A 24417-nucleotide genomic window follows, 5' to 3' on the forward strand; every position below is an offset into this window, starting at 1 on the left:
GAAAACGTGGTATTATTTTATTCACATTTTGTTACATACATAATAAAAATATATCGATATTGAAAACGTCACGACACTAGAGAATTGCCATGTCGACCTGTCGTCTACTATAGGTACAGTTTAAAAAGAAAATAGTCACCGAACTTGACCAGTATATAAAAGACGCAAGAACCACGTTTATAAGCGACGAGTTGGACGGTAACTTGTCAGTGTACAATGCAGTTCAACATATCTGAGGATACCAAGAGTGGCTGCGAGTTATCACTGCGGCTCTGCCTTAATAGGAATTACAAGCTTCATTTTATCTATATATGTTACTATAAAAGCCCGAAATATGGTAAAAGGTAGGGGCCTCAAGAGACGGTGCCACAAAGTGACATTTGTTATACGTGTTCCCATCGGGAAGTGAAGCTAGGACTTCGGATCGTGAGCCTAACGTTCAGTTACTTGATCACAGCTAAACGTTTTTAACATTTATCTTACTTCAGTGATAAATCCTTACAACGGAAGCCTGCCGTACTTCGGGCTTTTACAGTAACATTATATTATGTAATATGGGATTTCACGCGCTCTGCCCCTTCACTGCAAGTTAAGTTTAGTAGTGACAAGCACGCGAATGCACTGGTCGTATGCGGTGGCTATGGCCAGACCCGTATGGTCTCTGTTCCACTCCCAGGCGTTGATGGGCTGTGTGCTCACCACCATTCGCTGCAGCTTCTTGAGCTTGCCCGCAACGCCGCACGCCACGCCTTTGTCGTCTGTGCGGTAGCGCTGCTCCGGGTACTCACTGGAGGGATTGGTAGAAGAGGAAGGTTTGTAAATTGAATTGAGAGGTATCCCGTTTTCACAGGGCCCGCTTACCTAAGTTGCAGATTTGACAGGTCTGGTTGGAATTGGATGATAAGTATAAGCATATAACTACGTATAGAACGGTAACACTCTGCCCGCACCAATTTCTATCGGGCGCCGACCTCGCTCCCTTTGAGTCTTGCTTTAGTCTTAAATCGCCATAAGCCGCTAAGGAGGAAGGAACGGAGAACGGGATGTTTGTCTCCCTCGCACTTACGCGTTAGGCGGCACATGGTGAGAATGTGATTTTTGTGTGGAGTGGTAGGGATTACTCCCTAACGGCTAAATAGACTAAACACCCCCAAAGGTATCGGGAGTGAGGTAACTCAAACTCGTATTGGTGCGGGGGGGGGGGAGTGTTCCTTACGCGTACTATTATTGTTAGGGTAGTTTCCAACCAGACAAATCAGTTATTTATTGAATGTCAAAACAGTAATTTGTATGAAAAAGCAACCTGTGACGACATAGAAAAACGTGACAAAATGTCGCACTTATTATTACATTTTTCTTTATTAAAATTCATTCAAGTTTTTTGTCAGCTTTAGATCTGTCTTTATTTAGTAATCCTAATTTCATAATTTATCTTTGACCTAGTAAACTATCCAATTGTGTTTGTTCGTTTAAGCAATAGATACTTACTATTTCCAAAGAGTGACGTGTCCATTCCCAGCACAAGTTACGAACAAATCCCTATTTTGAGGTACATGTCGCGCGACCCATATTGTGCCGCTTTTGCTGGAATTATCTAACACCTGAAAATAACATATTCATCAGATGGTTTCGTAAACATTCAAAATACACTGATATGGGTAGCGTTAACAAGACTAATGAATTCATAAGGAAAATTATTTGTTAAAAAGTATTACTGAAATGGCTAAGTAACTTGGCTTGCAAATAATTTATATCTCAAATAGAAAAAAACGCGTATGAATGTTACCTGGGCGAAACCCTTTGTAGGGTTCTGAGTCCTTACATCGAAGACATGGAACTTTCCTTCTAATGTAGTCGCGACTAGTTTGTTCATCGGGATGTCTTTGCGATCAAACTCAACTGAGCATACCTGCAATTAACATAATTTGACCTTCTTAAATAAAAAAGTAAGGTTTTATACAAAGGCTACAACAGAACAGTCTCTGTTAAATTGTCTTATCATTTGTTTAAGTAATAAGTACTTTACATCTTTGTTATGTATCAGACTAAATTGCTGCTGTAAGTTTGTTTCTTTTAGCTCTAGCTGGCAGACTTAATGTCCTCTTGTGTTTTCAGAATAAACAAACCTTAAGTACTTAGTATAAAATTATTTGTCATACCCCATTTTTCAAATTGCACTCCCATCTAAGTGACATGGTGCGTAGATCAAACATCTTGAGGTCTCCATTGTCGTATCCAGCACAGACAATCCTCTCACAGTCATTGAAGGAGTTGCCAAAGGCTACGGACCAACAGTCTCGTTTGGCCTCTCCTTTAGCTGGCTGCATGTTGGCTACAGGTTTACCTCTCTGACGAGGATCCCATACTTTAACAGTACCTGTAAAAATAGGTATAAGGAGTCTAGATATTTGTAAGTTTTTATAGAATGTGAAAATTCAAATCAATCTTTATCAAGCTATATTTTTTAAAATTTATTACTTGATATGGCCCTGCTGGTTATGAGTTAATAATTTGAGTCTCATTTCAATTGTTTTATCATGCAGGTGCAACTTAAACTAAAATATGACTTTTGAAGTATTTGTGAGACAATGTTACTGAAGTGACTATAGTTCCTCTTCCACTATCAATTTCTCTTCAAACTAGTACAAAAAAAAATAACTTCTAGCTATAGCAGCTTAGGATTATTAATAAAACATGGACAATTGCAACACTATAAAGAAAATTGCACAAAACAAAGAGATGGGCACAATTACTTATTATCAAAAGTGGTTGCACATAACATATCATTATAAGTATGTGACTAATACCTACATTCTAATACTGCAACTGAGTGCCAAGGGAATATGGGTTGACTTTTATATGTAAAGACAGTTGCTCACCATCCCTACTGCCAGTAACAATCTCTGGAGCTCCACAGTTAGATTTGTTGCCTCCCATGGCATCTATGGAGTTTATAATATCAGTATGCTCTTTGGTGATATATACTTGATTATTTGCTTCTAAATCCCTGTAAAACATTAAAAAGAATTACACTGCATGTTTTTTTATAAAATAAATTTATAAAAGTAGAACATACTTAGAATAAGAAATAAGCAACAGTTACAGGTCAGGGATGTTCATAAGTTATAGGAAATAATAAAAGTATGATGAAAGGATATTGCATTTAGTACTAACCATATTTCTAAAGTTCCTTTAAAATCGCCAGTCGCAAGTTTTCTATCTACATCGCTGCTAGCTCCAAAGGTTGCGCATTTGAAAGAATTAGGTCTTTCCAATTCCTTTACTTTTTTGGCTTCACCTGAAGCGATTTCATATATTTCAATAGTCCCCGTACCCCTTGGCAGGCATCCAATAACTACGAACTTTGCTGAACAGGGAATCCATTTACAGTCGAATAAAGAGTGGTCGAGATTCTTCTCAAGGTGTGTAATTATTTGCGGTGTTTCAAGTTCTTCCATGATTTATTGTTTGATTTTACGGAGCAAAATAATTGTGAACTACGAAATCCGATAAGAATATAACCTCAACCAAACAAATATTTATGTTGCTATGGTAACCAAACGTCATTTATACTTTTTTTATTAAATGGCGTTCGGATAGATTTTATGATTGATTTCAGCCAGTTGCAATATGCTCCGTTTACATGATGACATTTATCATTTCATCGAAGCTGGACGCTATCAGAAAATAAACAATGTTTTTTCCTGCACGAAAAATCCACACAATGAATCACAAAATCTACATCGCAATCACATTACAAAAAGAATAACCAACAGCAACAAAAATCACAATTACTTTTGTTGTGTATTATCCGGTAAGTGTATCCGAATGAAAAAGAAATACATAATGGCGTCGTATAATTTTTGTCTGTCAAGTTTTTTTTGAACTGCGTTGTTGGAATGGAATCGTTGGAGAAAATAGTGTATTTTCACAGTAAATAGTTACGAGAAATCTTTAATTCACAGTATAATCAGGTATCCACGATGGGAGATAGAAAACACAAGCAAAGCGTAAGTACAGACGGAAGATAACCAATAAACCTTGGTTTAGTTAGATTTTGGTTTCTTTTTTGTCTTCATGATGATAATAATGCGTTTTCAGAAAGCAGACATTGCGAAGCAGTTTGACCTGCCGGAGCGGCAGTCCAAGATCACAACGCTGCTGAACCAAGCGGGCCAGGCGTACTGCATATGCCGGTCTTCGGACAGCTCTCGGTTTATGATGTAAGGAAAGAATACATTTATCTTTATTTTAAAGAATATATTTATAATCATACAAAGAGAAAACCTTAACTAACTGCTGTGGAATCACATCTGTCCTTGGAGGATTTATCAGAACACTATTCAGTTGTATAAGTTATGTCCTAACGATTTGTGGCCCTTATTATTCTGATAGACTCACGCGCGTGATTCAAAACGAGGCAAGAGGCTGTTTACAATAAATGTATAAATAAAACTAATAAATTAATAAAAATAAAACTCGTTAACAATTTGCAGAGCATGTGATGCTTGTGAAGAATGGTACCACGGAGATTGTATCAATATATCGGAGAAAGAAGCTAAGTACATAAAGACTTACTTTTGTGACCGTTGTCGGGAAGAGGACCCCAGCCTCAAAACCCGTTTTAGGCCACAGAAAAGAGAGAATGATGGAGATTCAGGTATTGATTTATTAATTTTATTAATTTTTAAGGTATGCAAACTGATAATAAGCAACACATAACAGAATTATACAGATAATATCCATAATAGTGCACACAACATTACTAAATTAGTAACAATTATAGTGATTTAATATGTATAATTCTAACTAGAATAAAAAATTGGATTGGCTAGAGATTGTAATAAATAATTTTAAAAATTATTTTTTTTTTAATTTTGGTTGTTTGTCTACTAAATGAACAAATAAATATTATAAGTTGTTGATATTTTACTAATATACTCTGTTACTTACCTGTAAGAGGCTTCTCTGTATATTATTAATTGTAAATTATTTCAGGCCGTGATGACCGAAAAAGGAAACGTAAAGAGAAGGACCATTCAGAGAACAAGACGTCTAAGAGACCGAGTATAAAAGATGGCTGCGGAGACTGTCCCGGGTGTCTGCAACTTGTTGACTGCGGACAGTGAGTACTGAACAGTTTTTCTGTCTTCAGTGTCGTGTACTCCGGATCACACAGGGTGTCCATATCTTCATTAAAAATTGAACTAAAATTCACTTGCAGCTGTTTATGAAGTCATATAATTCTATCATAAATGTGGAAAAACATGTTCTTAGTATATTTGAAGTTTCCTTTATCATTATGTATTAAATTAAAATTCTATTTCAGCTGTGATGCTTGTGAGGACATGTATAAATATGGAGGTGGCAATAAGGTGAAGGTGAAATGTAAACAGAGAATCTGTATCAAATCTCGGAAGCCATCAAAACAATCTAGGTAAGATTCCTATTAGATAGATAGATGTGGCCTTTATTATGAACATAATCTAACTATAAACAAAATATATAACTAAAAAATAAAAACTTGATGTTTATCTTAAACTTAATATTTAAAAAGTGTTTAAAATATATTTAAAGCTATTATTTGTCTTCCTCATCCATTTGTCTTTTGACGTAGGCCTCCTCCAGCTCTTTCCACTTATCTCTCTGTCTCTCTGCCTGTCTGTCTGCTTCTCCACATACCTACATGATACAAAAAAACAATTCACTAAATTTTAACTTAAAACCATGTTTTGTAAAATAAGTACATACATACACATACACACATATACACACACACATATACATACATTTGTATACATTTTTTATTTTTTTTTATTAGCCATAAATTCAGATACAATACTTTTTTTTATTATACAATTTTATTATTTGGCGGTAACATTTAGGTAGGTATCTGTGTGCCCATTGGCAAAGGCCTCCCCCAGTCTATTCCACTATACATATTATACATATTTTATATAAAATTTACACCTTTTGAGAAAATTGTATGTATGAAATAATTTAATATTTCCAGTAGCAGCAGAGTAAAGAAGAAGCACCATGAACGCGAGGTATATGACACATTTGAGGAGTCTGTATCGCACTTGCAGACAATGGAACCGAGACAGTGTTACGGACCACAGTGCACCCGGGCAGCTCAGTACGGGTCTAAGTACTGCTCTGCTCAGTGTGGGATGAAGCTTGCTACGGCTAGGATATATCAGGTATTGTATAATGTGCAATATACACCAAAGCCGCCGACCAACCGACACAATCCGGTGGCCAAAAGTCGTAAGACTGGATGTTCTTTTAAAATCCAAACATTATTGTTTAATAACTTGTTTTGTTTTATAAAATTTCTTTATTAATATATTAAAATACAATACATACCCAGTCTACGCTATTCCTAGGTATAACACAGTTTAGCAGGCTGAAAGACATATAAACTTTATGACACTAATCTTTACACAATAACACTCATAACATAAAAATCGAGTAGCTACAGATGAGCTAATCTTATACACACCAATTTGGCCACCTTATAGTCGACAATTATGACATAGAGTTAACTAATGTGGCTGGAAATATCGGACCTACGAGGCTATATGAAAAAAAATACATGTCGCCAACAAGCGCTTACCAACGTTTTTTTTTTGTTTTTTGGCGACAAGTCGCCGATTTGCGTAATCTACGTTCATACATAAGCTTCTGTCAAGCAGTTGTGATTCTTAAAAAACTATTTGTGTAAAGAGATGAACTTATTCGTCATTTCTGTTTTTGCACCAACCAATTGGTTTTCACAACCGATAAATTGAATACATATTCATATATTAACATAGTCTGTAAGCTCTATTTGTTTAATATCTAGTTTGTATTATTAAGGTTGTAATGTGCAGCACTCGCATGAACTGGAAAAAAAACACAAAAACGAATAATAAAAACAAAAAGGTTTCAAAGAGGGAAGAGTAAAATTGTTGCCTAAATAAAAAAAAAAATTAACATAGAACTTCCCATTCTCAGGTGTTACCACAACGCATCCAAGAGTGGGGCCTGTCTTCCTGTGTGGCCGAGCAGAAGAACCGCAAGTCGTTGGAAGTGGTGCGCTCGGGGCTGGCGCGGGCGCAGGCGGCGCTGCGGGCCTTGGATAAGCAGCATCAGGACCTGGATGCCCACCTCGCGCGCACTAAGAGTGCTAGTATTGTGCATAGCGATGAGAAGGTTTGTTTCTGGCTGAGTATTTTGCGTCGATTGGGCGAGGCGTTTTATTTATAAGATAACATAACAATAACATAAGCTCACGATTATAACCCAATTAGGGTAGTCAGAGGTATATATATTACAAGATGGACTAAGTACCCACACCTCGGTGTGAGCTGTATCGTCGTTAATAATGGTCGAGCCAACTGTATTAGTTTTCTTCTTCTATCATATGGGCTATGAGGTTGATTACCAAAATTATCAACCCTGGTGTCAGGGTTATTATTGAGCCGCCAAAGCTCATGTGACGACTACGTGCTTAACTTGCCTTCCGAAGCACAGATCATCTTACTTTCGGACATTCGGGTGATCAGCCTATAATGTTCTAACCAAACTAGGGATCACACAAGAGATTTTTGTGATATGTTCCCACTGGGATTCGAAACCCGGGACCTTTGGATCGTGAGTCTAGCGCTCAACCACTGGACCACGAAGGCCGTTGTACTAGTGAAACTGTTATTTATAACAATTTGGTTGTTAATTGTGTATTGAAATAATCAAATGGATAATTTGATATACTATGTTACCTCTAGGAAGCTGATGACGAGACATCAATGTACTGCATAACGTGCGGGCATGAGATCCACTCCCGCACAGCTGTCAAACACATGGAGAAGTGCTTCGTCAAGTATGAGGCGCAGGCGTCGTTCGGCAGCCGGCACCGCACGCGCATAGACGCGCAGAGCATGTTCTGTGACTACTACAACCCTAACAACGGCACCTATTGTAAAAGACTGAGGGTAAGCTTGATTTTCACGTTGATTGTGTCTTCGTCGGGTGTGCTATGATTGTCGCATTCGTTTTCGAATTCATGTTTGGATCACAAATGATTCTCACGTGCTCAGCGACGAAGGAAAACATCGTGAGGAAACCCATATTCCCGAAAAATGCATTTTCGGAGGTATGTGACTTAACCTGTATTGGGCCGGTTTTTCCTTCGCGGGTTGGAATGTCAGACAGACAGTCGCTTCTGTAAAAAACGGGACCTGTGAAATCTTCAGGTTAGGTAAGCGGACACTGTGAAAATCGGGATATTGCTAGGGGGATGTGGTTTCGTCGCGCTGGATCTGGTAAGATCTAGAATAAACCGGTGGCGACCGACTATACAATAAATCACATAAAAACTGCAATTATTTTTATTAGGCTAGAGTCAAACTGTCGATAATGCAATGACTGTGATGACTATTATTATCATTACGTTAGAGTCAAGTATTTAGAGTCGAAATACCTTCCAACAAACTCATTAGCCTTAACTATGTAATATTTTAATGAAAGAAAGTGCAAGACATTAAAAAGTAATAATGATTTGCGCTTTTTACTTTATTTTTTACTATCTCGTAAATCTCCTTCGAGTGAAAAATACATAAGCGCCTTTTTGAAAATCGCGTTATGATATGATTTCTGCGACAAAATCTTGATTTCGATTTGAATTTAGTTCCGGGTAAAACTTGAGAGTCGGTGGTCAAATGACATTGTGAGGTACGCCGGAAAGCAATGGATGAGATTTGCGCAGGACAGGTAATGATGGCGTGAAAGAGAGGAGGCCTGTAGCAGTGGGTGGATACAGGCTGAGTAGATAGAAAAATTGAGAGCACAATTTTTATCCTGGATTGAAACTATTATGTCTATTGTGAGGTTTTGTTAACAAAAATCACATATGAAAGAGTTTTTTTTAAATGTGTTTACGTGCGTTTACTCATAAGGCGACGATACGCAAATGCCAGCATATATTTACCTCTTAGAAAAAGCATGTAACTCATCCCATTTTCCTTTCAGGTTATGTGTCCAGAGCACTTCAAAGACCCGAAGGTGAGCGATACAGACGTGTGTGGATGCCCGCTAGTCCGCGACGTGTTCGAACCTACCGGAGAGTTCTGCCGAGCCCCCAAGAAATCCTGCCTCAGGCATTACCAGTGGGAGAAGCTGAGGCGAGCCGAGATTGACATGGAGAGAGTGCGGCAGTGGCTGAAGCTGGATGAGCTGGTGGAACAGGAGAGGAGCATCAGGCTGGCTATGGCATCTAGGTACGATGTTTTGATGATCGTATATCATGTTTATGTAGAGAGCTATCAAATTAGTAAAAGAAAGTTTGGCACCATGTTTTCCATATTTTCGTAACCAAAATACCGACACATTCACACTTATACAGACTTTCAGACATAGGGAACTGTTATATATCTGTCTGAATAACTATTCAAATCATCTATATACACATTCACGAGAAATACATTTTAGGAGGTATGTGACCGAACCTGTATCGGCCTGGTTTTCCCTTCGCGGGTTGGAAGGTCAGTCAGGCAGCCGCTTGTGTAAAAAACAGAACCTGTCAAATCTTCAGGTTAGGTAAGCGGACCATGTGAAAACGGGATAATGCTAGGGAGATGATGACAGTTTCACACATTGCTTTCTTTTTTTGCAAAGTATAGCAGTCTTAATTCTAACAATTATCTGTAGATCCGATAAGTAGGTATATGTTTTTTTTTAGATTTTAGTGTATTGTGATTTCATTTAATTTTTCTGTTCCAGAGCGGGCGTCCTCGGTCTAATGTTACACTCGACGTATAACCACGAGGTGATGGAACGCATCACGGGCAAAGCTAACGAGAACGGCAAGGTGAAGGAGGGCTCTTGACGACGGCGCTACCGCGCACAGCCCGCGGGACTCTTACAGAATCACTCTCGGACCTTGCACCAACTCCACATACAAAGTCAAGCACAATCCGCCGAGAACGCAACTCGCAGCCAGGCTAGCGATGTTTCCAACGGTACTAGTGAAATTATTGACGTGAATAGCCAGGATTCAACGGCAGACGGAAGTGTAACAGATCTGGATACAAGTCAGACAGAAACCAGCCAAACTGAAGATCAAACTTCTGACGAAGTCAGCAGTGTCAATGAAAATTCCGTGGAGCCTCATCGTATGACAGCTCCTGTTAGCAAAGGCCATGATCATAACTACACAGATACTGCTAACGTACAAAAACAAAGTACTACCCCTAAAACAAATGAAGTTGATAAAATTCACAATAGAAATCAAAATTCCAAGCTAGCACTCACTCCAAAAGTAATTGATCTAACAGCGAGTGACAATGGTGGTCACAACCAAAAGTCTACAACAAAAGCAAATTCAAAGACAAAAATAGAAGTTGACCTAATCCAGAATAGAAATTTCAAACAAGTTGTGAGGTCTCAAAATGTTTCTGATGCAGCTTCAAAAATGGTTGCTCCTGTTGCTCCTGCAAGTTCAAGTAGTGCTTATAATCAAAAGATTTCTTCAAACGTAAATTTAAAAGATGAAGCCACCAAGCATGTAACTATTCATAAAAGCCCAAACAGAAATTTCAAAGAAATTGGCGGCATTCGTAAAGTTGTTGACGGTTCTGGAAAATTAATTGTTCTTGCACCGGTCGCCAGTCAAACTGCTGTTTATAACGTAAAGTCTCCACAACAACTGTCAGCACAAGGATCTAAAAGCCAGACTGCAAGAATCAATTTTGCAACCCAGAGAGTTGTTGATGTCACTGCAAATATGTTTGCAATTGCACCCAGAGTAAAACAAATTGATGCCAGCGATCAAACCTCTACTACAAAAGCAAAAGTAGAAGTGGATAAGAACCAAAGTAAACATTTCAAAGAAATTGGCAGCTCTCAGAAAATTGTTGACGTCACTTCAAAAATAATGGCACCCGCCGCGAGTGCTAGTACTGAAAGACCTAAAATTAAAACTTACTCAAAGGCAGCTGTTGATAAAAGCCAAACGAGAAACTTTAAAGAAGTTGTTAGCACTAAGAAAGCTGCCGATGCCCCAACACAAATAGTTGTTCTTGCACCGATTGCTCAAAGTGGTGGTCAGAACCAAAAGCCTGACACAAGATTAGACATTGGCGTCCATAAAAGCCAAATTAGAAACTTTAAAGATGTTGTTAGCACTAAAAAAGTTGGCGATGCCCCTACGCAAATTGTTGTTCTTGCACCAGTTGCTAGTCAATCTGTTGGTCAGAGCCAAATATCCAATACAAAAGCTGATAAAAGCCAAATCATGAATTTCAAAGAAGCTGCTAGCACTCAGGCAGTTGCAGATGACCCTGGAAAAATAATTGTTTTTGCACCCGTCGCTAGTCAAGTCAATGAACAAATACCTGTAAAAGTAGACAGCGCGCAGAAACTTACTGTTAGACGACGATCTGTCATTGCAAAACCAATTACAGAGGTTGGAGTGAGCGAGACTGCTGCTATAACCGCCACGGAAACGGAAGCGAAACAAACTGGAGATCTGAAATCTCAAAAAGTTGGGAGTATTCAACATCAAAATCCCGTATCCAAGTCCAATACTATTGAGCCTCATACGAAAAAGGTTGAAAATCAAGATTCCGGCACTGTTGCTGAGATTAACAAGAAATCTACTGATAAACCGAATCCTAATGTATCCTATACAAATCCGTCTGAGAATCAAAACTCTGACACAGTTGATGATGCCCAGGAAAACACAGCCACTAAGGTTATAGAACCAGTCACTCCAAAAGTCGATGCCACACAGCCTATAGACCATGGTAATGCTTCATACAGCGTTCAGAATCGTGAATCTTGCATTAAAGAAACAAAAGCAGTGAAAGTCCGCGTAATACAGATAGTTAACCTGGGCAATAGTAAGAGTGAAATTTCTACTGCACCGTCGAATGTTGTTAATGTGATTCAGACTGGGGCGCAAGCCCCTATTACAGGTGCCCAGGATATTAAAATCCCTGTTACAGAATCAGAATCCATAAAAATGGCAGATAGGGGTGACAACGTACAGTAATTGCCATTTCAAATTGTACCTAAAATATGGATAAAATATTTATAACGAAATTAACAGAAAAACTTGGCTCGGGTAACGAATAAGATATTAACTATAACTTTTTAAAGGGAATAAACCTATATTTATGTATGTTATATTGTCGTTAATATACATAACATAACAAAGCATTTTCACATACAGGAAATACACACAAATGAGAAATCTTTTCCAGGTAAACTTTGAGTATACTGGAATATGAATACTTATTTAGTGCCTAACTATTGTTGTCTGTCTGACTGTTGTAATACAAAATCTGTATTGACACAATGACCCAATTTTTGTAGACACCTAATTTTATTTTAAGTTATACCTGGCCCATATAAAATTTTGGGAGGGCTTTTTAAACTTCTTCCTACAATTGACGTGTGTTCCATAAATTTTATACCTGTCGATTATCCGTCCCTTTCTTTTTCAACAGATAGGAAAATGACAGGTATAACTTAAAATTAAATTATATGGTGTGTACAGGAATCAGTAGGAGTATGCCACTTTGAAGATAGGGCTTATTTACTTTTCTACATTGGCCCGAATTGATGTCGTATTTTCAATGTAAATCTGTCTGAATATCCACTGAATGTAATAGAATTCTTACTGCAATTATTGATGTCATTATTCTCTACATGTGTGATCTGTGTAGTTCTAAGGAAAATACACTAAGTAAAAGATGAACCATTGTATTTTCTTTTGCAAAACACTTTTTGTGAAGATATTTCTTACCTGTCATGCCCGGATCACATTATTCCAGTAAAATATTTGCTCTTATAAGCAGGTATTTCAATTCGAATATTCGTTTTCGTTCAAAAAAGAAAAGACCGTACAAGAAATGTCTTGGCGAAGATATATGTACGTAACAGCGCCAAACACCCGCCAACGTCCTGTTGCCGTCACCGAGCGCCGTTGTTGGTCCCTGTTAATACTTATTGATGTAAGTAAGTAGTCGTTACACGAGCCATGTCAAGGGCCTTTGGCAGCACAATAATAACCCTGACTCCAGGGTTGATGAGGTTGGTAATCTACCTCACAACCCACACGATAGAAGCGCCACACACGAGAAATCAACTTAATCCGCATTTCTTTACCGTAAAGTACGGGCCTTACAAGCTATCCTGGTGTAACATTTTATTACTGAGTATAAACTAAGAATAAGCTTAGAATAAAATAAAAAAATAAAATAGTTCCGCCGTGGCAACCCTAAAAAAATGCCACCCCTATCTTGCACATATTGCATCTAGGGGCGCATCCATAACAAGCGCATTACTTACGGTTCCGTTTAATTAAAAACATATTAACTTTGGAGCAGGAAATCAGATTCTTCTCGCTCGTGCAGTTATCAGATGAGTCATTTGATATTAGAAAATTATTTTAATAAAAGTGTACTTATTAAAAATTCTTCAATTTCGACGACTGCTTCGCTGAACACCCAAAGTGTGCTCCTGGTGGTAGAACGAGTAAATTTTGTATGATCCGTAGTGCTCCTTTGGTGGTTTGGTGGAGCACATCTTATGTCGTTATATTTATGGTTCCACTTTACCCCTACAAAGGATGGAACACATGATGACTATTTTATTTGCACTTGACTCTGAAGAGTACTTCAAATAAGTTATAGTATCTCTACAATAAAATCTACTTATTAAAGACATTATAAGTAGCAAAATACACTTCTCATCAAAAAAATCGAAACACCTTGCAAGTTTACGTTTTGTCAGGATTATCAGAAAAATGTGTACATTTAGGAATAAATGTTAAATATCGTTTAATAGTGAGTAATATGAGCTTATCAAATCTTAATGTTAATGTTCTAAATTTAAATGAATTTTTCATAGGTTTCGTATTTTGTTAAATGAGTCTTTTTTATTCCGTATGGAGTATAAAGGAAATGGATAAAACAACACACGTAAATGAAAAAAAAAGCTAAAAAACGTTTATTTAATAACTTGTATTCCCTCCCCGAGCTCTAATTACTGCTTCCATACGGTTCTTCATCGATCGGATGAGAGTCACGATCACATGCTGTGGTATATTGTCCCATTCCTCTTGGATTGCATCTTGCAGCTGGCTAAGTGTTTCTGGGGCAGGATCTCTTGCTCGAATTCGTCTCTTTAATTCATCCCACAGATGTTCAATGGGATTCATGTCCGGGCTTCTTGCTGGCCATCCCATAATAGAGATATCGACTTCGTTAAGATAATCTCGTACGACGCCCGCGGTGTGAGCCCTAGCATTGTCGTGCATGAATATGAAGCCGTTGCCAATAAAATGTGCATAGGGCATCACATGAGGCTCGAGACACTCTTCGACGTACCGATGACAGTTTAGTGCAGGCAGACGTGGCCCAGACACGAAAGCAAGCTCTGTCTTACCGTCGGCGCTGATTCCTCCCCAAACCGTCCACGAACCGCCACCATAGCTGACCTTTTCTTCAATGCAGCATTGTGCATAGCGTTCTCCGTCTCTTCTGTAGACCTTGTTCCTTCCGTCGTTACCATACAGCATAATTTTACACTCATCAGAAAAGAGAACTTTGCTCCACTGTAGGTATGACCAATTTAGGTGCTCACGTGCAAAGTTAAGGCGCGCTCTTCGATGGTCTGCAGTTAATTTCGGCCCATTTGCTGGCTTATGCGGTACCAGTCCACGATCCTTCAACCTTCTTCTAATTGTAGAGTCACTTACAGCCACCCTTCGTACAGCACGAAGCCGCTGCTGCAGTTGAAAAGCGTTAAGGCGTCGATTTCTTAAAGAAGTTGTTACAATAAATCGATCATCTCGCTCAGAAGTGACCCGATTCCTGCCAGATCCTGAACGGCGCGTGAACAAACCAGTCTCCCGATAACGTTTATAGACTCTATGAACAGATGACAGGCTTAGATGCAGTCTTGCAGCCACAACACGCTGACTAAGGCCAGAATCCAGCAATGCCACAACTTGGGCGGCTTCTGTGGGCGAAGTATCCATACGTTTTAGAAAAAAAACCTTTTTTCAGACGTCCCAAAGTCACAGTATTGAAATAAAAAACAAAAAGTTTAAGGATAGGCGCCAATTTTTAGTTTTTAAACGCTAAATGTACTCCAACCCTAAACACACATTTGTCTCAAAACAGTGATTCATTTCGTTTATAAGATAAACAAATGAAATTCTAATTTTGAATTTAGAATTTTCGCTTATTACTGTAATGGTCAAACTGCCAGCTATACATTTATGTATTTTTTTTCATCGTATGAATTCTTTTTTGTGTTAAATTCGGACAGAAACAATGAAAACGGAAGTGTTTCGATTTTTTTGATGAGAAGTGTATATATTTTTTTTAACTTAGAAGGAAGAAAGTTTTGGTTCAATAAAATGTTCTTTATTCTTTAAATACTTAACATTATACATTTAAAACAAATATTTCAAGTACTTATTTCATTTTAGTAGTCCCTCCAATGTGTTCATAACTTAAAAGGAGCACGACAGGTAACTCAAAAGTTTCCCTTCTGTACCACTAAAGGGGCACAACAGAGCATTAGAATTTACCCGTTCTACCACCAGGAGCACACTTTGGGTGTTCAGCGGAGCAATCGTCTCAATTTCCAAGTGTGGCTGCAAAATGCAAATTGTATTCTGATGACTTGTCTCTGCCCACACCGGTAAGTATTACGGGCGTGAGTTGTGGCTTAGTTAACTCAGTTAAATTAATCAGAGAGTCAAAAAGTCGTAACGTAGGTACTAAAAATTCACGACTGGAATCGTTAACGCCCAAAGTTATACTAAACTGGGGCATAATAAAAATCTTAAAAAAAATATATATACTTAGTAGGTGTTAATAAGGTAAGTAAAGATAAAAACATTTAAACATTCAACAAATACTTGTATATTCTAATCACTAAAATAGTTTAAACCATTAACACGATGACTTTTTAAATCATTCGAAATAGGCCTAACGCCCCTTTACCGCAGGGGTTGCAAAATTTAAAAAACAATTAGAGTATAAACTATATAAAGCCCCTCTCTAGTTATCATATCAAAACATATTTTGTCCACGTGCACGCACCCTTCGCTGGCCACCCCCTAGTGATTCAAGCGTGTAATACAGTTGACATGTTTAGCTAAATCCTATAATTTGACGCGGATTAAGTCCGTGAGATCTGAGGTGACTTTTAGAGTGAGATAATATTAAACAAAATCTGAAGATTTGTGAGATAAAATTATTTTATGCTATTGCCATTTTTTGTGACTTATTGTGGATTTGCCACGGATGGCATTAACTACTTGGCCGGATAAATGGGAAGCGCTGAGGGCTTTCACCCGGTACAATATTATAGACAATATGCCTGAGGGTGCCCAGTTGGGCGCGAACCTCGGCTCAGGGCGTCGTGTGAGAGGAAGAATATTTGAAAGAATTAATCGAACCTAGTGGGTCGATAGCTATAAGCGCTGAATGAGGGAAACCGTCGACCACGCCGGCGGAGTTGGTATCGGGGCTCTGAAGTATCGGGGTTCTGAAGCCTATTGCCATAGAATAAGGAATAATACGAGTACTACGTATGGAACGGCAACTGCGCTCCCCACCAGCGGTTGAGCTAGATTGACCTCACACCCCCTCGGTCTCACTTTAGTCTAATAATGTCAATCTCTGTGTAAAATGAGGTGTTTTATAGTGTCCGCAATGTGCTTTACCTAATATTGGATTGAAATTGGGCCCTGAGTGAGACACATTTTATATGTGGTTGGAATAATCAATGGACATGGCACTTGTAAAAAATCATCATGAAGATCCATAATTTTGAAAATTCATAAATTGAATGTACTTACCTAAAGTTATTAATAGCATAAAGTTGTTAATAGCATAACATAAGGTAGCTAGAGGTACAGTCATGAGCAATATAATGTAACCACTTTAGAACTCTGTCGCACTAACATATTTGACATTTAGTGAGACTTACAGTTCAATTTGTCAAAAAAGCTAATGTGACATGGTACCAAAGTGTATACATATAAATGCTCGTGACCGTACATTCATCGGAAGATGAACTAAGTACCCACATCTTACCGAGCTTTCTGTTAGACCAACGTGATAGGTGGTGAGCCGTAACGTCGTCTATAATGATCGAGCCAACTGCGTTAGTAAAAATCGCACTTAAATTAATAACTTATTAGTGCAAGTCCTCTACCGGGGTTCGAACCGGCGATCCCCGAATGAGAAGTGAGAAAAAATACAGAATCAGGACCAGTGTCTATTTCCATGAAAATCTTTAACTTTCGAAACCTATTGAATGCCTAAAGTCATCTTTAATATAAACCAAGTGAGGAGCTCGGTGGCGCAGCGGTAAGCGCGCTCGGCCTGTGATTGTTGAAGTTAAGCAACTTTCGCAAAGGCCGGTCATAGGATGGGTGACCACAAAAAAAAAGGTTTCATCTCGAGCTCCTCCGTACTTCGGAAGGCACGCTAAGCCGTTGGTCCCGGCTGCATTAGCAGTCGTTAATTCGCACTGGACCTGCGTGATGGTTTATGGCCCGATCTCCCTATCCATCCATAGGGAAGGCCCGTGCCCCAGCAGTGGGGACGTTAATGGGCTGATGATGATGAGTACGTAGGTAGTTGGAACTTATTTTGGGTTTTAGTTTGGAATTAGCTCGTTACCCAATCAGTTAGGATAGTAGTAACGCACATAAACGAAAGTACTTTCTTATATACTTACCTTCTTGCTGTTATTAATGGTCATTTTAAATAGGTAAGTAGGTAAGTACCTATTTTGTTACCAATGGAATCTACTTAATAATAAAAGCCTAAAGGTACAAATAAAATTGAAATTAACGCGTGAATCAATCAAGCGCTGGCAAAATTGTAATCAGAGTTCTATCCCCTCGCGAACATATTTTCTGATTTCTGTGGATTTGGTTTAATTTCGTCGATTTCGCGTCAAAAGTGACAAATACCCCAATTTGCGCTTTGAAAGGGCGAACTGTACGCGTTATTCAATATTCTATAGAACAGCCATCTGTTTCGGTCACGCCTAATCATGACATCAGGGACATATTAGATACAGTTTAGCATTATATAGGGCGACGCAGGTGCTCTATTCATTGAAAGTAGCTACTGTTTGGGATCTTTATCGCACTATCCTTCGATGGTGTGACACTTGCTGATGTTTTTTAGTTTCGAAGCATTTAGTGGAGTCAATAAAGCCCAAGCTTCCTAACTTCTAATTTGCCAGGGACAGGTCCGATTTTGATGATTTTTTCTTTTGTAAGCGTAGTTTTTTATATCATTTAAAATTAGAAACATCTTGAGTGGCGCTATAAATATTTCGATTAATAAATATAAAATAAAATGATAGATTTTTTATTCTAAGAAAAATACGGTTATACAGACGGCTTCCGATTAGTGCCCCTTCTGATTTTAAATTATATAAAAAACTACGCTTACAAAAGAAAAAATCGCCAAAATCGGACGTCCCTAGCAAGATAGATAATAGAAGTGAAACCCATCATTGACTCCACTGATTAAGTAAGTTAGCTTTGCCAAGTGTGCTAGGAACCCAAGGTGGATCGATTCGAACTTTCAAATTTAAAATTCGAACACCGATGGTCACTATCATTACTGTTACCTAAAGCAAAAATAATCGTAGAACCTTTTGCCTTTTTGCAAATATCTACTTAGAACTTACGTGTTGGTAATCTACAAGTTAATAAGACAAAATATTCTAGGATATTTTTGCGTTTACGGTAATGATGGCTTCCAAGAAGCGCGGAAGTTCCTAGCGCTAAATATTTAACAGAATCAACGTTGACAATTATTGAAGATTACCGAGGACAACAGAGGCAAGATTCAGATTGAAATTCGACGAATTTAATAAAAACATAATGAAGGGGAAGATAGAAGGAAAGAGAAAGGCCAAGAAGAGTTTATATGAAACAAATTAAACAGAAGACGAACGTCGTGTCTTATAAAGAAGTCAAAAACGAATGATAGACAAGAATGGAGAATGCTACATCTAAAATAGCGTTACTGATGATGATGACAATGTTGTTACAGATTTTGAGCCACTATTCTAAGAGCCGGCCAGAAGCACAGTTCGGTCAACTGTTTGTATAAGGTACTTACCTACCACAAACAATCTACTTAGGTACTTACCTATATCAAAAACTTTTTACTCAGGTACTTACTTATGTGGAAACTAAAGATACGTTATTTAAAAAAAAAAAAAACAATTCCATGAGTGTCTCCATATTGTGCCCGGCTAAATACCTAGTGAATGCTATGACCATGAGGCAAATCTTTAATAAGTCACGTAAAAAAATATCACGATTGAAGATTTTGAAGGAATCTTAATTTGGAACATGCCCTAAAACTAAACATATTATTTAGTTACTTACTCGCAATTTACTTTTTACAGAAATTAAACAAAATAAAATGAATTCAAATACACTTATCTAACACTATTTACACGAGAATTCAGCGAATCTACCACGAAATTTTGGAAAACGTTTACGGAGAGCCTCCGAAGGCTCGATCTTGCCTTTAGAAGTCGATACCGCCCCTATGACAGCTGCAGCCAATCAGAAGCCACCACCCTCATCTCACCCTCTCATCGACCAATCACAGCTCCTCAATATGGTGCCAACATGGTTAGGGTTGCATCTCGCTGGTCCCTGCTATTGTTGACCAAAAACTGTTTTAGTGCAGGTGACTTTTAGGTGGAATTTAGAACGTGTCGCAAAATTAATAAAATGGTCACGATCATATTTCGTATAGTATGCCAGTATAATGTTTTGATTTAGTACATTTTGGCGTTTGGTTTGCGCTGGTCGGTGGGTCGTGTCATCTTGTGATCTCGCTATATCTGGTCGCTGGTGCCAGTGGTTTAGTTCTGGTGGTGTAGGAACAGGTATCAAGATTCATTTCCCGCTGATGTCCTACGGGAGCGAGACGCCGCACGTCTGGAGTAGCTCAGCCGTGAGTTTTATTTTTTCCCTATTTGATTCGAAAATCCGTCAGTTTAATTAACAGCCTCCGTGGTCATGTGATTACTTTAATTCCATAAATAACGGGGGACTTAAAAGGTCCAAAGGTCGCTTTAAGTATTGCTTTCTTAGATGATTTTTTTTCAATGTGGCCTTTTTAACCCCCCTTATACCCCCTGTTATCTAAAGGTAAAGTAACCCCCCCTAAGAAAAGTGACACCATCCCCTAAGAATTGTAAAAATTACACTAATTTTCCGATCCGGAAGTAGGTCATCTAGCGCCGTTTATCTTTTTTTGGATGGCGTAACGCAAGTTAATAATATTTTGACTCCTACTTTTTTTTGCTTTTGACGATAAATGTTTGAAAGAAGGGTAACTTTATACATTTTAATTTTATCCTGGTGACAGGGCAGCGAGGTGTCTCCGTATGGGCCGCTGTGGGACGCGCCGCCTGCGCCCGTGCCATACCCCGACATCCTGGCTTTCCCGCCTGCCGATCTCGGTAGGTATCATTAATCAACATGACGTCATGGACGTCGTGGCGTATCTTCTTGAACATAAACAGCATAATACGTCCATCTGCTGGACACAGGCCTCCCCTCAATCATCTGAAAAAAAGTTGAAAGATAGCGTGAAGGAAGGAGTATGGACTCCATAACAGGGCCGTTACGTAAAGTACCTTCAAAAACAAGGCCTTTTAGTAATGGCGATTAATTATATTCAATAAGGCGATTCCATAATTATCCGGGTTGAATATTACTGAAGGAAAGTAGGAAGTACATAAACTCACTTTCACCCAGTGGGATGGTCAGACACACACAGTGTTTTGAAGAGCACCTAATCGTCAGTACTCAGTACGCGTGGAGGCATACTACGGCGGATTATAAAATCCAACTGCATTATAAGTATGTACTTATGAGCGTACGCAGATAGCCAGTGTGTAGAGTAAAGGTGCTCTCTCACTAGGAGCATTCGCGTGTATTGTAACGTAACAGATCCGAGGAGAACTGCTTATAAGCAGATATGCAGTATTGTAACGTAATGCTCAAAATGGATTCATAATTATTACATTACAGGGGAATGAATGAAAAGGTAAAAGGTATACACAGTTTATGAGACAACATGAACAGGAGTAATGCTAATTTGCAGTAGGTACCAAAATCTACGAGTTCATTATTTTTCGCTGTTACCTGGATGTAATCACTGCGAACCGAAATATCTCCAAGGAGACAGATCCGCTTTCGACTTCGTCTACTTGTCGAGGGACGATTCCCTTACGCCATTTCCCTTTCTTCTTCGTACCAATGGTGGTCTTCATATGGCGGTATCACAAGTATGTCCGCAGAATGTAATTGTCACTCATCCTTACAACCTAACCCCTACCTTTGTCTATCTGACTATCAACTAGACTACCATGAAAGCTTTCTTTTGCAATATTTTTTGTACAACCATCATTCGACAGTATGGTCTGCGGCGGGGTGCGGTCGCGGCGGCGCGCGCGTCCCTCCAGGCGGGAAAAAGCCGCGCAGGCGCGTCGCGTCTGTCGCGCAGCGTCGCGCCGCTAACATCCGCGAGAGACGGCGCATGTTCAACCTTAACGAGGCCTTCGACAAGTTGCGACGAAAGGTACGTAATACGCACGATTAGCAGGATACTTCGACACACAGGTTAACAGGTTAGTTAGACAAGTTGGTTAAAATCGTCTGTACAGTCATGAGCAATATAATGTACCCAGTTTAGGACTCTGTCGCACTAACATATTTGACATTTAGTGAGACTTACAGTTCAATTTGTCAAAAAAGTTAATGTGACATGGTACCAAAGTGTATACATAATATATTAATGCTCGTGACCGTACTGCAAAGGACGATATGAGAAAAGTACTAAGACCCTACATCATATTTATTAGGAATATTAGGATGACAACATCCTAATATTCCTAATCACGCGTGAATAGAGGCGCGGGTGCGGCGAGTCGCGGCGTGATCTCTACCTGTCAACTTGCGAAACAAAATGGCCGCTTGCGCTTCCGCCTCGACTCCACCACGACGCCGACGCCGCTGCTTCGACTTACTTAAGTCCAGTGAGGGCGCTGTCATATATTCCTAAAGAAAAACTAGATGCGGTACAATTCCTGTGCGCCTGTGTTTCGACCACGTCTCAATCTAGTGAGCGACGCTCCTCAGAGGCACCGGTTCGAAGTAGATACAGGTAGCTTGTGGTCTATCCTATTGACTATTTATGTAAGTAGATATATAGCTGGTGAAGCTGATACTGTTGACCACTATTTACAATGGTACAATGGTACTTACATATCTACTTTCATTACTTCCGGTTCATTAAATCCTACTTACTAATAGGCTAGTTTCCAACTAGTCAAATCAGTTACTTTTTACTAAACGTCAAAACACGAAATTACTATGGAATTTGTATGAAAAAGCACACTGTGACGTCATCGAAAAACGTGATAAAATGTCGGACTTATTATTACGTTTTTCTTGATTAAAATTCATATATCAGTTGAATAGAAAACAGAAAATGTTTTTAGTTAGTTTTAGATCTGTCTTTATTTAGTAATCAGAATTTCATAATTTATCTTGAACCTAGTTCACGACCCATTTTGGGAGGAGGTTGTCTTTCCATCAGACAGATTATGTATAACTATGTGTTAATCACCCAGGTACCAACATTCGCATACGAGAAGCGACTCTCGCGCATCGAGACTCTCCGGCTAGCCATCACATACATCAGCTTTATGTGTGAGCTGCTGCACGGCTCACCACCAGGGCCGCCGGCGCCCCATCCCCAACGGCATGTCTTCAGCGACGTTCCTTGGTGTGCTTAGACTTTGAAATTCTGGTGGGAAATAAGAAATTACCTTCAAAGGCCTGCTTCAACATTCTGTTTGATAGCTTCATCTTGATAACACGATCCAAGGGGTATAAGCGAGTTGGCGGGGTGCAAAATTTTGTATGCGGTTTACATACATACAAAAACAGACTATACACGTCCCACTGCTGGGCACAGGCCACCCCCCAATCAACCGGAGGGGGTATGAAGCATACTCCACCACGCGATTCGTTTTATACATTCCGTAAAGGGTGTCCCTTATTGCCACCACTGCCACCAAAAAATGCTTATAACTTTTGAGCAGCAAACCGACAAATTCTGATATTTGGTGACTTTCGACAAATTTTCTGTGTAGCCAGAACCCCAACTGTGATGATGGCAGTGCCAGGATAAAGGACACGGCTTAACGTGCCCTCCGAAGCACGGAATCATCTTACTTTTTCGGACAATCAGGTTATTCAAGGCTGAAAAGTCCTTACCAAAGGCGGTTTTACATCATCTTGCTTGCTGCATAAACAACTAATAACTAAGGGTTCTGTTTCAAGACTTACTTACTGATATCTGTTTGATACTATAGATAGCATATCTAAAACTTACCTGGCAGATTGTTAGTCTTACTAATTGCAATTGCAACTGTTACTACTCATTGTAAACGGAAATTATAGTCATAACCTTAACACATTCTAGTCTTCCATTAGTCGTATATATTTTAAATTAATGTGTAAGTATTTAGTATTAAGAATGTACCTTATTAGATATATCGTTGTGTATTAAACGGATAAAAATGAAACCAAGCAATTTTATTTCGGATTTCTTAAATTAGCTACCTACTTTACTTATGATTTTCAGCGTTCAGCTGATGATGTTGGAAAACCACCTCACAATCCACACGATAGAAGAAGAAGCGTTCAGCTGGTTGGAAATCACCCCGGTTAGGTATTTTACAAATTTTCCAGCTAGCTTGCAGTTCAAATGCAATTCGGCTGTTACTTACAGCCCCACGTTGGCAAATTATGTATGTAACATACTTACGCACGATCCATTAGGTACTAAAATAATTAAATAATAATAATATTATAAATGCGAAATTAACTGTGTAGTCATCTGTTACGGCCTCTGTGGTCCAGAGGTTGAGCGTTGGGCACACGATCCGGAGGTCCCGGGTTCGAATCCTTGTGGGGACATATTAATCACTTTGTGGTCCCTAGTTTGGTTAAGACATTACAGGCTCACCTGATTGTCCGAAAATCAGATGATCCGTGCTTCGGAAGGCACATTAAGCCGTTGGTCCCGGTTACTATTTACTGATGTAAGTTAGCCATGAGCCATGTCAGGGGCCTTAGGAGGCTCAATAATAACCCTGATAACAATGTTGATGAGGCTGGTAATTCACTATCCAATTTGATCTAAATCGGTTCAGCGGTTTAAGCGTGAAAGGTAACAGGGGGGTTAAAATGGCCACATCGAAGCAATTCATCTAAGAAAGCAATGTTGCAATTTGACATTTGCGCATATAAAAGTAAGTGCGTAATGCAAACAAATGAATTCG

General features: G+C 39.0%; 3 protein-coding genes across 4 annotated transcripts; 2 read left to right on the forward strand and 1 right to left on the reverse strand.

Annotated features, from left to right (window-relative positions):
* Positions 1 to 443: 443 nt before the first annotated feature.
* On the reverse strand, positions 444 to 3560 carry LOC126375137 (dynein axonemal assembly factor 10). The gene is made up of 6 exons (XM_050021988.1): positions 3175 to 3560; positions 2880 to 3007; positions 2160 to 2377; positions 1787 to 1909; positions 1489 to 1601; positions 444 to 787 (listed from the first exon to the last, which is right to left on the reverse strand). The coding sequence occupies exons 1-6, from the start codon at positions 3456 to 3458 to the stop codon at positions 580 to 582; spliced, it is 1074 nt and encodes a 357-aa protein (XP_049877945.1). The 5' UTR covers positions 3459 to 3560; the 3' UTR covers positions 444 to 579.
* Positions 3561 to 3842: 282 nt separating this feature from the next.
* LOC126375131 (CXXC-type zinc finger protein 1-like) lies at positions 3843 to 9899 on the forward strand. Of its 2 annotated transcripts, none has more exons than XM_050021978.1 (10): positions 3843 to 4010; positions 4102 to 4223; positions 4497 to 4660; positions 4999 to 5125; positions 5330 to 5437; positions 6014 to 6203; positions 7000 to 7197; positions 7770 to 7976; positions 9013 to 9260; positions 9763 to 9899. In XM_050021978.1, exons 1-10 carry the CDS (start codon positions 3984 to 3986, stop codon positions 9866 to 9868), a joined length of 1497 nt encoding a protein of 498 aa, XP_049877935.1. In that variant the 5' UTR covers positions 3843 to 3983; the 3' UTR covers positions 9869 to 9899. The 2 variants fall into 2 exon arrangements, with proteins under 2 accessions (XP_049877935.1, XP_049877936.1); XM_050021979.1 differs by having other exon boundaries at positions 6017 to 6203.
* A 10065-nt stretch (positions 9900 to 19964) lies between these two features.
* On the forward strand, positions 19965 to 22863 carry LOC126375143 (protein Fer3-like). The gene is made up of 4 exons (XM_050021994.1): positions 19965 to 20009; positions 20427 to 20520; positions 21481 to 21644; positions 22699 to 22863. Exons 1-4 carry the CDS (start codon positions 19965 to 19967, stop codon positions 22861 to 22863), a joined length of 468 nt encoding a protein of 155 aa, XP_049877951.1.
* The last annotated feature ends 1554 nt before the right edge of the window (positions 22864 to 24417 follow it).

This window comes from Pectinophora gossypiella, chromosome 18 (assembly GCF_024362695.1).
Source record: "Pectinophora gossypiella chromosome 18, ilPecGoss1.1, whole genome shotgun sequence".
NCBI classification, from domain to species: Eukaryota; Metazoa; Arthropoda; class Insecta; order Lepidoptera; family Gelechiidae; genus Pectinophora; species Pectinophora gossypiella.